At 41.7% G+C, this 15,895-nt stretch overlaps 1 protein-coding gene across 1 annotated transcript in view; it reads right to left on the reverse strand.

Annotated features, from left to right (window-relative positions):
• SETBP1 (SET binding protein 1) overlaps window positions 1-15,895 on the reverse strand; it is a 217,825-nt gene that overhangs the window by 186,356 nt on the left and 15,574 nt on the right. Inside the window, exon 2 of the mRNA XM_073589783.1 lies at window positions 2,594-3,223. Within this exon, the coding sequence (XP_073445884.1) occupies window positions 2,594-3,088 (495 nt within the window). The 5' untranslated portion in view covers window positions 3,089-3,223. The remainder of the gene's footprint in view (window positions 1-2,593; window positions 3,224-15,895) is intronic.

The following is a 15,895-nucleotide window of genomic DNA, read 5'->3' on the forward strand; positions in this document are numbered from 1 at the left end:
ACTGCAGCAGAGAAAACAGGGATTTTTTACAAAATGACATTGCCAGAATCAGGATATCAGCCCCTATATTATGGTGCTCTTGGATTATATAGCAAAAACCTTTCAAAAAGATCCAGCACCTTTAACAAAGAGATGCGTTGTCAAACCAGTTAACTCCACTTACTAGCAGAATTGAGAACATAACTTTTAGATTTTTTTTATTTTTTATATTCATATATGTGTATTAAACTATATCAGGATAGTGGATGGGGAACCTATACTTGACTCTAATAACCCTGTAATTGATCAACCCCAGGGGCCAGGTTGCCAAAGCAACCAGAAAATTACTGGTGGTCACAAAGATTGTTATTTTCTGATGATGCCTATGATCATTGGTCTAAGCACGTACTGTAAGATCAGATAGAAAGTCACACTGGCTCCTGGAGTCATTTATCCAGAAAAGTATTTTCCCATTTGGTGAAAATGCTGCATTTTCCCCTCAAACAGAACCATATTTTCACATCACGTACTCGTAAAGTCTACTTTTTGTTTTTTGCTCTCAGAGTTATGCCTGTTTCAGAGGGCAGAAAATGACCACAAGATCCAGATCCCTAATTATTATACTGAACCAAAATTAGATCAATTGATCAAAGTTTGAATTGGTAGGATCCTTAGGAATACACAGAGATTGGCCAGGAGAAGAAAAACATGGTGCCATTCTTCCCTATACAGTGACATAGCTGTCCCCGTTGCGAGAACAGGCCTATAGATCCTTCTCGTTTTCTTCAATCAGACAACTCATTGACAGACATGCTACTATTCCTACAAAGTTGGGAGCCTGGAATCCCCTTTCTGGGTTGACATTTGGAAGTTTATTTGAATAGTTGGATCCTAACACTTGGAACTTTGTGTCCTCCAAAAAGTAACACCACAGGTTTTTTTTGCACTTTGTGACACTGGCGATTATTCATATTCTACCCTACGTGTCCAAAAACACCAACAAAAAAGGCAAGTGATAAAAAGATCAACTAAAAAAAAAAAAGTCACCAGGAGTAAGAAGTGTAATGAAGAAGGTCGCGATCATTGCCGGGTAAAGGTAATGGCCTACGTGATTAATACAAAGCTTCACTCATGAAACAATGATAAATGTCAAACCTCCTCCTCCCCAACAATCACACGGAATCTGGGTCACGCTGGTGGTTTGTGTACATAGGACGACACTTCCTTCATACGCGACTTTCAGACCCGGCCAATGAAACGGTCACCACACTCTCTATCGCTCCATAGAAGCAGGATTCTTATAGAGAACCTACTAATTACAGCAATGATCTACTCAAGATGGGCAGTACTTTCTCATTAAAAAAAATCTCCTCCATCCTACCACCCAGTCATTTGTTTGCCCCTTTTACCCCAGGAAAAAACTTTTGAAGCTGCCTCTTGACTTTGCTACTAGTATCTACCGTACTGTAGGATTGAGAGGCCAACGTAGGGCGAAATCAGACGGCCGAATACATCGGAGCGAGAGCGGAACTCCAGGCAGTGACTGGCCGGCGACTCTCCCGACTAGAGCTTGACAGCTTCATGTATTTCTATGTAGCGGTCACACTAGGGTCAGGTGGGGAGAGCCAAAGGCCAGTCCCTGCACTTGGTTCCAATCTCGATCTGATTTACATGGCTGCCTCACTGCATAATAAAGTGTATATGAGCTAAGCATCAAGTGACTTGATCTTCCCTTCCCGCCTACAAGAAATACACAAGATTCAAATGCTTAGGGCATGTTTGCACATTGCGGTTGTTTTTTTCAGCAATTGTTTTCTCTTTTTTAATCACATATTTGGTGCAAACAACAAGCAGCATTTTCCAGTACCAGCATAAGCAATAAGTTTTCAAGAGGTTTTTTCCCCAAGCGTATTTTGAGCCCTGCTGCATTTTTTTTTTTGCAAGCATAGCAATTCTTTCAGTATTTTTGCTGTGCCTTCAAATGAAGGAGTCAAAAAAAAGCGCTGCAAAAATGTAAAAAAAAAACAAAAAAAAAAAACGCATGTATTCATGCAGTGTTTTTCCTGCCACTATTGGAGTAGAAAAAAAAATCTTAAAATAAAAAAACACTGTGAACATACCCATACCATTATTTATTTGATGATAGAAGGAGGAGCTGTGCTCCTTTTCAGAACATCCAAGGAAGGGGCTAAAACAAAAATATAATTTGGAATGGTCTACTCCATTAGATGTATGCCTACTCATAACAGGAGGTCCAACAAGTGGTAGAGTGCACTGTAAATAACACAGAATATACGTTAGGTACATGTATCTGATAAGGCCTGATTAGAGGAGCTGATAAACGGCAATAAAGATTTTTGGCCAGCGTAAAATGCCGGCGATCACCTGACGAATAAGCACAACTCAATATCGTGGGCCTAATCATATTTATCAGTAGCGCATCGCCTCTATTGAGAACGATCCTTCTGCCAGTTTTCGTCAGCCTGGGTTAACAGGCCAGCAAACTAGGTTACAAGGAACATGCCAAAATCAGCAAGTCTAAAAGGGCCTTTAGGCTCTTAGAAGATTCCCACTATTTAAAACTGAAAAGTGACCATGAATTCTGATCTCTTACCTTCTTTTTCACATGAGCTCGCTCGTCTTCCTTTGCAGGTTTGGTATTTTTCCCAGATTTGGAGAGTTTCTGCTCTCCAGATTGCTTTATAGTAATTTTAATCTCTGGGGGGCAAATATAGTTCTCCAGGTTTTTCGGAGGCTTCTTTGCCCTCTTAGTGGTCTGAATCTTAAGTTTTAGACTTCCCTCGCTAAAATTGGCCTCCTTAATGGAAAACTCTTGTTCTTCTAAACCATCTCCCGTCACCCACTTCTCACTATCCGCGTTGGAGTTTGAATCCACATCTCTGCCGGATCCTAGTTCCTCCTCTTCTTCTGGTTCCATAGACTCTCCATTTCCAGGTCCAGTCTTAGTGGCTCCAGGTGCTGGCTTTATGGTATTGTCTCCGCTGGTAGAGCCAGATGTTGATGTCTTCACAGAAGAAACAGAAGGCAGGAAGTCTGTCTCACAACATCGTTGTCGGCTACTGCTGCTTACGTTTTCGCGCTGCTCCATGGCAAATCCAACAATCCACTAACTTTTGAGCAAAGTATATTGGAGTTGGACTGGCGATTCAGTCTATAGAAGTAGCAGGGTTTAAAGGTTTGCCTTAGAGTCCAAAATCAGCAATGATGAGAGAGAACTGGAAATCTGAAAAAAATAAAGAGGAAACCAGTTTATAAAATAGTAATCTAACATTTCACTTAACTTGATTTCAAATGAGAATTTCACACCTAAATATACTCAATCCCAGGTTTACTTATCCTTTTTTGTTTTAGTTAGCCACAAGATGAAAACTACCAATATACATTCAGTTCTGATCAAAGCTAGGACCTTATGTATGGGCCTTGCCTGGTAATTTCTTATTTGTCAGCCATGTTCCAAGGTCAAATTTCATCCTACAGTATCTCAAGCCAACCCATTGTTAAGGAAAGTGGTTACAAGTGGCTAAAGCAGATTCTGCATAACAAGATCTCACATAATTCCATCTCCAATACAATGTGAAGGAGTTATCTCATCAGAGGCCATCCTTTCCAAATGTCACCATGGGAGATACACATCTACACCTCCAGCTAACAACCGATTCGGTCACGTGAGTAGACAGCCAAGCCATTCCTCTTCAGTGGCTAGTACAGGAGAAATATAGCATTATATGGTAGTCATCTATGTAATACACAAGGACCACTTGGGTCCACCAGAAAAGAAGCTGCTCAGAGATTTTCAGGATTTAGGGTTCCCAAAACAACATGCTAAAATTTAATTGAGGCACAAACTGGACGCTACAGCTAACGTGTACCGGAAAAGTGAGGATCTGGTGTGGTTGCAAGGTAATGGAGTACTTACAAAGGTATTCACATCTAGGACATTGAATTCTAAAGGGGTTGTCAGGGACTTTAACATTGATAGCTTATCCTAAGGATAGGTCGTCAGTGTCTTGTCAGTGGGAGTTCGACACTGATGGTCTATCCTTAGAATAGACCAATAATGTTAATGTCCCAGACAACGCCTTTAAGCTCCAAAATGGATTATCCACATATTAGACTGAAAGATCTATTAACTAGAGTTGAATACATTTTTAAAAATTTGGTTCCGATTACGATCGGCAGTGAATATTGCATTTGCACTATTTGCCAAATGTCAATGGGAGTAGAAATGAACAAACATGTAAGGAATCAATAGTCAAGCATAAATTTGGCACAAATAGGGTCCCAATATAGCACGAATATGGCAAATTCAGATTCGGCGACCGATTCAAATTAAATTTGCTCAACTCTACTAGTAACTAAAGACTTTTTTCATATGTAAGGGGGATGGGGAGGGAGAATCCGAGAGGATCAGACAGGGAAAGTCCCAAACTTTGATTGTTGGAAAACATGCAGGTTACAATTCTTGTCAAGCAGTTAAAACTTGGCACAAACAGCACTGCAGCCTAATAAATGGGAGAGAAGAGATTAAAAGAAAACATCGGGCTCAGTGGTCAACATTATAGCTTTGTGCTGGGGTCCTGTGTTCAAATTCCATCTAGGACAACATCTGCAGGAGTTTTGTATGTTCTCCCCATGTTTGCACGTGTTTCCTCCAAAAGCATACTGGTAGGGAATTTAGATTATGAGCCCCAATGGCGACAGCAATGACTATGTCTAAAGTAATAATAATAAATATTACAAAACATTCTGAAATTTATGATTCTTGATAATTAAAGAGGTGAGCAAATCAATTTGATGAGGAATGAACACATCAAAGACTTTGAAAACTCAATATACCCAGTAAATTTAAACAAAATTTGCCATTTGGTTTGTGTGAAATTGAAAAAAATTCCAAACAATTTTAAACAATGCGGAAGATTGCATCAGCCAGAGAAAATCTCTGTGACCTGACCTCCGACACGGCAGGACAGGCGACAGGCTTCCCCATAATACTTTATCATATGGTATAGTAAAGTCAATCAAGAGGGACTATTAACACCTGTATAAAAGCAGAGGCATGGCATGCAGCAGCCATTTTGAGGCGAATCTAGATAGTGAGAAGACGTCACAGCCAACAGTTTAGCAATAGAGATATGGAGAAAGTGTAATAAAGCCCTGAGAGGTCAGATGTTTACACACGTCTTTTCAGGATAACGGCAAATCAATTTCCCCCAATTGAAAATTTGGGTAAAGCAGGAAAATTCAGACGCTTCGTCCATCTTTATTAATTAAAATAAGTTTAATCTTTAACTTTATAAATAAAAAAAACATTTTTAAATCAACAAATATTCAATTCTATCTTTTGTGTATCCTGATCTTTATCACTCTACAATTTGAGGCTGTCATCTCTAGAGGTGAGATGGTTCACACTGAAGAAAAACCAATTGGTGCATGTATGCTCCATGGGAAAAAATAGGCAATCTGAAACATCTTCCTTCTGAAGGAGAGTTACTTTATTTCTTGTTGGACACCTGCATTATGGAAGTGTTGAATCAACTACACCACGTCTGGTTGGACTCAATACGCAGATTATTTGGAACAATTAAATAAGTCCACCGGTGAAGTATCACTGACGTAAACCATCGCAAATTTCATCATATCTGCACAACTCATCGTATCAAAAAGAAAAAAAAAAAATTATTAAAACAATCTACTTAGTTATTTGACCTTTTTTGAACTAAGAGATCTGCCAAGTCAAACAATGGAGAACTTCAGCAAAGGAATCTTGACCCAACCAGGTTAAAAACCACATTCCAAGGAGAACACGGCTGAAAGATTCCATCGTGTCCGACAAATTTCCGATGAGACCTACAAATTACCATAAACGTTAGTGGCTTCCTAACATCTGTATCAGCTAATCTCTAATATTTCAACTCATTTTCATCACCGAGCTCCTTGTACTGACAGTCCGTGGCATTTGCACACGTTAGAAGCACCAAGGTTTGACTCCGCCAAGTACACAGATGTGCGTAAGTCGGAGGGTGTGCCGGCGAGCCAACCTCTTCACGATGTATCAAGTTTCTGAACAGACAAACATTTCCTAGAAATTGGCTTTCTATGGTTTCTCTGATCTGTCGCTTTAGAGGTGGGAACCTGCTAGTCGATGTTATCGCTGCATATAAATTACTATCACTGAATAGGAGACACTGAAATAAAAGTCAACAAGGAAGATATTTAGGTGCACAGACAAGGCTACCAATAAATGGAGACTTCAGGTGGATATCTCTTTAAGGGAATCTGTCAGCAGGCATTTATCATCCATTCTGAGAGCAGCATAATGTAGAGCCAGTAATATAGCTGCTAAGCCCCATTTCCCTAATATGTAGATAGGTGTGACATGCTTAGTGCACAGTCTGCCATTGTTCTCAGCAGCACAAGTCGCAATCTGCCTTTGTTCTCGGCAGCACAAGTCCCGTTTACACAGAACGGTACACTGTCGAGAATGACGAGCTTTTGTGCAGCACAAAAAAAAAAATCCATCCGATGAATGAGCATTTCTAGTGACCAGCAGCCTCTATAGGATGTTATAAGGCATGAGCAGAACTGTGGAGGTTTGGGTTATGGTACCTGACCTTAACTTTATTCCAAAGTTAAACCGAACTTGAACCGGAACCTCACTGAAAACAATAGAGACCCGAACTTTGGGTCTGGGAAAGAAAAATCTGTCTCTGCAACTGGCTTCCCAAGGAGCGTGGAACAATACAATGGACTTCTGGGGAAAGTCAGTGCCGGACACTAACTGACCGGTACGGATGCCGAACTTTGAGGATTGGGTTCGCTAATCTCTAATTATAATGAAACGAATGTTGGTTGTCATTACTAGAGATGAGCGAATGTTCGGTAAACGATTGCCGAATCCGAGGGTGCCATATTCGTACCATATTCGTGCCGATTTTATGCTGAACGATCAATTCCGAACATATTCGCTCATGTGTACTCCCATTGACTCCAATGGCGTTTGGCTATGTTCAGCGAATATTGCAAATACGGCGATCGGAATTCGAATCCAATATTGAAATATTCGCTCATCTCTAGTCATTACCTAAAAATACAATTGTGGATCACTCACTAATTGATGGAGGGTCGGCCACTAAGACCTCCACAATCCCGAAACAGGTCCTCTACAGACCTCAGTCCGACAATGACCTGAGAGGAGGAGCACATGCCAGACTTCATCTGTAGACCTCAGTCAGACAATAACCTGAGAGGAGGAGCACATGCCAGACTTCATCTGTAGACCTCAGTCGGACAATAACCTGAGAGGAGGAGCACATGCCAGACTTCATCTGCAGACCTCAGTCGGACAATAACCTGAGAGGAGGAGCACATGCCAGACTTCATCTGCAGACCTCAGTCGGACAATAACCTGAGAGGAGGAGCACATGCCAGACTTCACATTGGATTCTGTAGAGCCAGATGCTCAGGATCAGAGGGGGGGGGTCTCAGCAACTATAGGGGTCTAAGTAGGCAGATCCCCACAATAAGTAAATATCACCCATCTTTGTAATTGGGGATAACTTAGAGGCATCCGAAAATCCCTTTAATAATTCCCACTTGTTAAAGTGGAACATGTAACCCCATGAGGAGCAATAATAAAATCGTATTGGTTCACAAAAGAAAACAAGTGATTGTAGTTATTTTCATAGAGTATTAAATATTAAGGACAGATTCATACATCTTCTGGTAATACCTAGGGGTCAGGGGCGGACAGATCATTGGTGCAACTTCTGCAGTTACACAGAGGCCACATCCACCTCCGAAACATTTGGACTGTAAAGGGCCCATATACTATTATTGCACAAGGGCCCTCATCTGTACGTGTCCGTCCCAATAGGGGGGAACACTTATTTAACAGTTGACAAATCAGGTCAATATTGTGTTTGATATAAACTATTTTCAGATTTTTTTTGGAAACTTGAGCGTTTTTGCTCAGCAATGTCTCGGGTTCACTAGTTGAGCAGTAGCCTAAAGTCACTTTTTTTTCCTTCCAACAGGTGCTACATAAATCACTTCCCTCTTACAGCCCAGACATGGGAGGAACATGTTTCCTTTGGCCTGCACAGCAGACATCAATGGGATGCTCCTTCTCGTTAATGTAGGCTGATGGACACATATTGATGATGGGAATGTGGCTCCTTAGACTTTAGTCTACAGTCAAAAATTAACGAGCTCACAAATGTAAACAGGAAGCTTCCCGAAGAAGTGATCATGAATGGCAGAACTGCTGGCCAGGAAAACTCCGGAGAGAACTTATATAACCACATTTGCATATGAAGCCAGTCTATAAAGAGTCCCATTGGGTGATAGAAGACCTCTAATATTCCCGAAGAGCAGATTATGTATACCATTGTTGTACCATGTTGAGTTTCCAACCTTCTGCTTGACGACCCATATCTACATTATCTTCCGGATGTCCTCAGGAACATGTGTCCACAACCCACCTTTCTGGCCCATCTGTTTCATTGCTAGTAGAAATATTTTCTATGAGAAACTAGGAAGACTCACACTACCGATACTTTGAGTAAGAAAAAAATAAATATGATATACTATAATATAGAAGACATGAGGTCCATGATGGGACCAGGTTCTCAGTGTAACAGGAACATACAGAGACTGGGCAGATTGCTTCTTGTACTAGGAATAACTTTGAAGGTGGTCATTTTTTATTTGGGTCTTCTTGAGGAGACCAGCAGAATATGGAATCTTGCAAGTAATGCTCAATTGGGGAAAAAAAAAAAAAAACACTTTGAAATTAACTCCGAGGAGAAGTAAATCTCACTAATGCCACCTATTGATGGCGACTAAGCTCTGAAAACATGGCCAGTAACAATCCATCCTAGGCTTGTTTCTTTAAGGAGAGCCAGCTTCTCCAGAAGCTCCATCAAGAACATCTGGACATCTTATCCAGCTAACCAAATCCCTGTCTACACCGTGGAGGGGGAGGTACGGTGAAACGGCTGACCGTAAATGGTAGTCTATATTGGCCAATGTCTCTATGTATGTCACAAGCTTGTTAAAGTAAATCAATCAACAGATTGTAACCCTGAGAGGAGCATGATGTAGAGGCAGAGACCCCGATTCTAGCAATGCATCACTCACTGGGTTGCGTGCTGCAGTTTTGATAAAATCACCATTTTAATCAGCTGCAGAATGGGAAAGGCATACAGCTGACCATTCAAAGCCAAATCCAATAATCTCCCAATATGTCACCAAAAAGAATAAGGACCAGTAGGCTGCTCACTAAAGGTTCATATGGATGAAACATCTGACCTTTAAGACCAACCTTAAAGAAAATCTGTCAACAGCTTTTTGCTTCCATGGGTGAGTAGCATGTAGTAGGGGCAGAGACCCAGATTCCAGGCATGTGTCACTTACTTGGTTGGACATTTTACAAAAATCCCTGCCTTATGAGCTGCAGATCTAGCAGTTCTCTGAATGCTGAGCTCTGTATAACTCCGCCCACACCACTGATTGGGTGACTATGCACGGCATACACAGAAAGTGGCCAATCAGCGGTGGGGGCGGAGTTATACACAGCAATTTCTCAAATAACCAATTTGCCATACGGGCATTTTACGCACCATTTTAGGTAAAGGTGAGGATGGCCATGTTCACGTTCTGTGAAGTTGATGGGCCGCGAAAATCCACAGGGCTAAACATACACCAGTATAGGTCATAAAATGTGTAACAGAATTCAGATTCTCAAAAATACCCTCAAAAGGACTTTCTTCCTTAGGCGACCCCCTTAAGAAACTTTTTTTTTTTCTTACACACATCTCCAGAACCTTCCAGGTTCATTTCCTTCATACACACAATGCAGTAAGGACTAATACATTTTCCATTTATAATTTGTCATCTTTATTTATTACTCCGGTCGTGAGCGGAGACGAAGCATTCCTCCAGAAACGCAAGGACAAACTGCTGCCAGGCTGGCAATATTACAGTAAAGGGTTTATTAATGCAGATAAATGTACATATCTGCACATATATCACAGGATTTATAGCAAAGGCGGTTAATAAGCTTCAGGGGGTAATAAAACAGCAGACGATAGATTTCCCTTGGTGTAGTATAAACGTTGTCATTTGGAATTACGACAGCGACCGACACTCAATCCGACCGCAGCAATGAGTGAGAGCATTTTGCACATAAGTGCAGCTTCACCAAGGAAACTCGAGCCCCGAGGAGCAGCTCACGTCGACGGGTCCCAACAAGGTTCTTGCTTCCAGTTTATTGCTGAAGATGATATGAGAAATTCTTCATAACAAGTATAGAATTGAAAAAAAACAAGTGTCATTCCATATGGCGCCTCAGAACTGCAGTTTTTGCTTGGAACAAACTTCAAAGAGAAATTTTCAGCAGCCTTTTATTACCCATCCGAGAGCAGCATAATGTAGGGGCAAAAACACAGATTCCAGCGATGTATCACTTACTGGGCTGCTTGCTGTAGTTCTGAAAAAAAAAAATCCCTGTTTTCTGTGCAGCAGGTCTAGCAGAGCTCTAAGACTGAGCGGTGTATAACCCGGCCCACACCAATGATTGGCAACTGATGGACAGTGTACAAAGAAAGCAGCCAATCAGTGGTGGGGGCGGAGTTATACAGGGCTCACAATTATAGAGGACTACCTCTGATAATCTGCTGATTTTATTGAAACTACAGGAAAGAGCCCAGGAAGTGACCGACTCAGGGATTGAGAAACTCCGCCTCAAAATTATGCTGCTCTCAGATTAGATGGCAAAAACCTGGTGACAGATTCCCACTATCCCTGTTCCAAGGGAGATTTAACTCCGGTCACTGGTGTCAGCTGATGGGACTACGGCTTCCAATATCAGACGCCTACTGCCGCTAGTAACAGCGAGAGCAGGAGTGGATGATGGGAGTATTCACCAGCCGACTCCAGCACTGTAAATAAAGAAAAAAAAGACGTGGGTTCCCCTGTATTTTCTATAACAAGCCAGGCAAAACCCTCAGCTGTCAGCTTCAGCAAGGCTGGTTATCAAGAATAGAGGGGTACTCACGCCGTATTTTGTTAATTATTTAAAGAAATAATTTTTAAAAAATGGCATGGGGTCCAGCCTCATTTTTGACAACCAGCCTTGCTAAAGCAGATAGCTGGGGGCTAGTATGGGGCCATGGATATCGCCCCCTCCCAGCCTAAAATAGCAGCCCACAGCCACCCAGAAAAGGCACATCTATTAGATGCGCCAATTTCTGGTGCTTTTACTGGCTCTTCCCACTTGCCCTGTAGCGGTGGCAAGTGGGGTTGATGTCACCTTTGTTTTGTCAGGTGACTTCAAGCCCACGGCTTAGTAATGTAGAGGTGTCTATAATACACCTATCAATTACTAATGCTATAGATGTATGGTATAGAAGGCGAGGGATTCAGTGGAATTAGGCGTTATACTCATCTAACTGTGTTTGTTAAGTGTGTTTTATTTTATTTCAAATAAAAAACTGCATTCTGGCTTTATTTACCAATCATCTATAGTATTAGTAATTGATAGATGCATTATAGACACCTCTACATTACTAAGCCGTGGGCTTGAAGTCACCTGACAAAACAAAGGTGACATCAACCCCACTTGCCACTGCTACAGGGCAAGTGGGAAGAGCCGGGCAAAGCGCTAGATTTGGTGCATCTAGATGTGTTTTCTGGGCAGCTGTGATCTACTATTTTTAATCTGGGGGGATATCCATGGCACCTTACCAGCCTGAGAATACCAGCCCCCAACTGTCTGCTTTAGCAAGGCTGGTTGTCAAAAACAAGGCGTGTGGACCCCTCTATTCTCGATAACCAGCCTTGCTGAAGCTGACAGCTGAGTTTTGCCTGGCTGGTTATTAAAAATACAGGGAAACTCACTTTTTTTTTTTTTTTAAAGAATTTACAGCGCAGGAGCCGGCTAATCAATACTCCCTATCAGCCGCTCCTGCTCTCGCTGTTATTAGCGGCAGCCAGCAGGCTTGGATGATGGAAGCAGTAGTCCCCATAAGCTTACACCAGCGACCGTAGGTAAACTTTATACCTCCGATCACAGCTGAGTAATCACGCTGTCTTTTGACAGCGTGGAAACCGCGGCTCTCTATTCAGCGGGGATGGTTTCACCACTGATCAGAATCGGGGTTTGCCGCGCTGTCACGCATATGACAGTGTGACCAACACCCGGTGTTTGAGCAGCTCCCTGGTGAAGTTGGTGTTCGGAGTCCATGCCCGAATAGTAGGTGTTTGGTATGTACGCCTAACTTTAATGTTGGGGGTCGCCCATCTCTAGTAGCCAACATTCAGTAGTTGGGATTGATCTGACGCTCCAACTGATACTTAAAAGGAAAGAGCAGAAGTCATCACCTTAGCATGGAGCATGTAAAGGCAACACGTAGATCTGTACACCCATAAGACTGCGCTCTAGGGTAAGCCAAAGATTTTTTTCCCCCACTCTAGTGAGTAACAAGTGGGGGTCTCGGAACCTGGTAGAAATTACACAAAGACCCCGATTCGTCAACATCAGCAATCGTCTTGCCTGTGCTGATGAGGGGAGGCGATTAGGAGTCAGACGCTCCTAATTCCTTGAGACGAGTATGCCTAGTAATGAATCAGAGACACCTGACAAGTTGACTACTTCAGAAATCATACTCCAGTCAATGACTGAAGATTATTGGTGAAAGGAACGCCATAGCTCGACACAAATTAGAATTGATGAATTCAAAATTGTGGCAAAATTGCATTGATGTATCAGAGGGACAAAGTATTTTAAAAGTTCAGATTCTGCAGGTTTTCCTCCAAATTGCAATACCTCATTCATCCAGCATAAAAGAGTGGTGCTGTTCCAAGAAGGGAAAAATCTGATTAAGAGACAGTTGTTTGGAAACATCCCAAAAGCCTATGTCCAAGAAGCAAAGTTTTAGACATATGGACTCAGAATTTGTCTGGTCCTGTTATTCTAAAGTTTACCAAGCTCAGTTCTTACAGTCATTGTTGTTCGCGAGATCGACGCCTGACCGCAAGTCATACTGAAACTCCAACAGGAAATGCAGCAATAGAAGCAAATGCTCATCGAATTCATCTTCCCACAGTTTGTCTTTTGGGGACACGTGATCACACAACCCTTCTCCTGTAACCTTCTAGTAGTTTGCTAATGACAACACTTTGCCTGGAAGCTCACGTGTACATCACGGCAAAGCAGGAGACTCAGGAGGTCAGCAAGGCAGGCAAGCCGGGAGCGCGGTCAGACATGGATAATGCCTAGGCTACTTTCACACTTGCGTTTTTTACGCACACAAACGCATGAAAAGAATGCATCATGCGTTTGTGTGCTTTTTTTGCGGGTTTTGGTGCGTTGTTTTTTTTTAACACGTATGCGCACCCATAGACTATAATGGGTGTTTTGCTGTAAAAAAAACACATTGCGTGCGCATGCGTTTTTTGAGGGCAAGTTGGACGCACAAAAAATGCAATAGGATGCATTTTGTGCGCCCGAGCGCACACTACCAAAAACCGCATGCGCATACAAATGCATGTGTATGCGCACCCATGTAAAATATAGGGGGAAAAAAAGCATGTTTTTTTGCGTTAAAAAACAGCGCAAAAAAAACACAAGTGAGAAACCAGCCTTACAGGAAGAACTTGTGTACACACCGAGCGCAGGTGAGCAAATAATAATGACAATTTATGGAGACATCAGGAACGCTGTTTCTGTCACATAACAGGGAAAGTTTAGTCTTTTTATAATACTTGAACACCTCAATAAAACCGATCTACTATAAATATTTACATGGGCCAAATATTTCCATAATGGACATTATTATATTAGTTGTATTCGAATACAATGTGCTATTATATCAGTTATATTCTTGTACATAGGAGCAGTATTATAGTAGTTATATTCTTGGACATAGGGGGCAGTATTATAGTAGTTATATTCTTGGACATAGGAGCAGTATTATAGTAGTTATATTCTTGTACATAGGAGCAGTATTATAGTAGTTATATTCTTGGACATAGGATCAGTATATAGTAGTTATATTATTGAAAATAGGGGCAGTATTATAGTAGAAAAATTCTTGTACATAGAAGGCAGTATTATAGTAGTTATATTCTTCTACATGGGGCAGTATAATAGCAGTTATATTCTTGTATATAGGGGCAGTATTATAGTAGTTATATTCTTGTATATAGGGGCAGTATTATAGTAGTTATATTCTTGTACATAGGGGCAGTGTTATAGTAGTTATATTCCAGTACACAGGGGGCAGTATTATAGTAGTTATAGTCTTGTACATAGGAGCAGTATTATAGTAGTTATATTCTTGTACACAGGGGGCAGTATTATAGTAGTTATATTCTTGTACATAGGAGCAGTATTATAGTAGTTATATTCCAGTACACAGGGGGCAGTATTATAGTAGTTATATTCTTGTACATAGGAGCAGTATTATAGTAGTTATATTCTTGTACATAGGAGCAGTATTATAGTAGTTATGTTCTTGTACATATGAGGCAGTATTATAGTAGTTATATTCTTGTACATAGGGGCAGTATTACAGTAGTTATATTCTTGTAAATCGTAATATAGCAGTTTTATTCTGGTCTATATTGGACAGCACTAGGTTGAATAAGCATGAAAAAACGACATTGTTTTTTTTTTTGACAGAAAGGACCATAGAGCCGCTGTCACTTCCCTTCCTCCGCTACAACCGGCAGCTCATCCAAAGTGAACAGTATTATAGCACAGGAGTACGATCCCGCCAGGGTGAATCAAGTAACAAGTCATTGCTTTGTCCTGAGGCATAACTGGAAAAAAAAAAAAGAAATGCCCTCCACTAAATCCATGACATGAAAGGTTTCCTATGAGATTTACCATACGATCCAGTGAGAGGAATCACTCTTAAGAGGAGGCTGGCCATCCAGGAGTTAACGGCTATGCATATACCCTACACTGCATTAAACAGAAAGGCAATTTAGGAAAGGTCAAAAGAAAGCAAGGACAAACAGCAGCAGTCACCGGCAGCGGCACTATACACAGCCAGATTGATCTGGTTCAGGAGGGAAGCGCTCGCTCGCTGTCTGAGTCACTTGCTTCTCACCTCAATACACCACAAAAAGGAAAAGCTGAGCTGTAATGTCAGGTCACTGCGTCCATGAGCAGCGGTGTCACCTGGGACGGTCATGTGGGGCGGCTGACGCGATGTGTTTACCTGGACGACGGCGTCAATCATTAACAGCCAAGTGTTCTCATTGTTACAAAGGTTGCGGAGATGGATGAAGCAACCGGCACGTTACATGGAGGGAGGCAAAATAATGTTCCACCTTTTACTCACATAGCAACTTCTTTACTGCCGGCTGGACTTAAAGGGTTTTCACTTAAAGACGCAATTGGGGAGGGCGGGGGTGTCTTCCCTTTTGGACCTATTTCTTAAGAAAACCCAAGTACAAGCACCAATTCTGTGTAACAATCACCCAGCAATACAAGATGGCTGCTCGGGGGTCATACAGGAAAAATGCCAACTGGCAGGTGTGGTTTCTTGTCTTTACGTTGCTACCCCTTTAAATGGAATGTCATTTGATTTTTATTCAATTAAACTGGGAGTACGTCCTCCGATTGGTGCCGATTCTAGAATAGGTTTTCATTTTATTCTGTCCCCTCTGTACCACAATTATATTTCCTGGTAATAATATTTCAAGTATTCCCTTTAACCACCTGGGCGCATTCTACAGAACTCCTCGGGGGCGTGTACTTGTTCCTCTTTTGATGCCGGCCAATTAAAACACAGTGGCCCCTACAGTGAAGTTCTGTGGGACACACCCAGTTGGTTGTAGGGAATATTTGCATCTTTATTACCCATGGGGGAAAGACTTTGGAATG

Source organism: Dendrobates tinctorius, unplaced genomic scaffold (genome assembly GCF_039654945.1).
Source record: "Dendrobates tinctorius isolate UK_male_01 unplaced genomic scaffold, ASM3965494v1 ptg000113l, whole genome shotgun sequence".
NCBI lineage: Eukaryota > Metazoa > Chordata > Amphibia > Anura > Dendrobatidae > Dendrobates > Dendrobates tinctorius.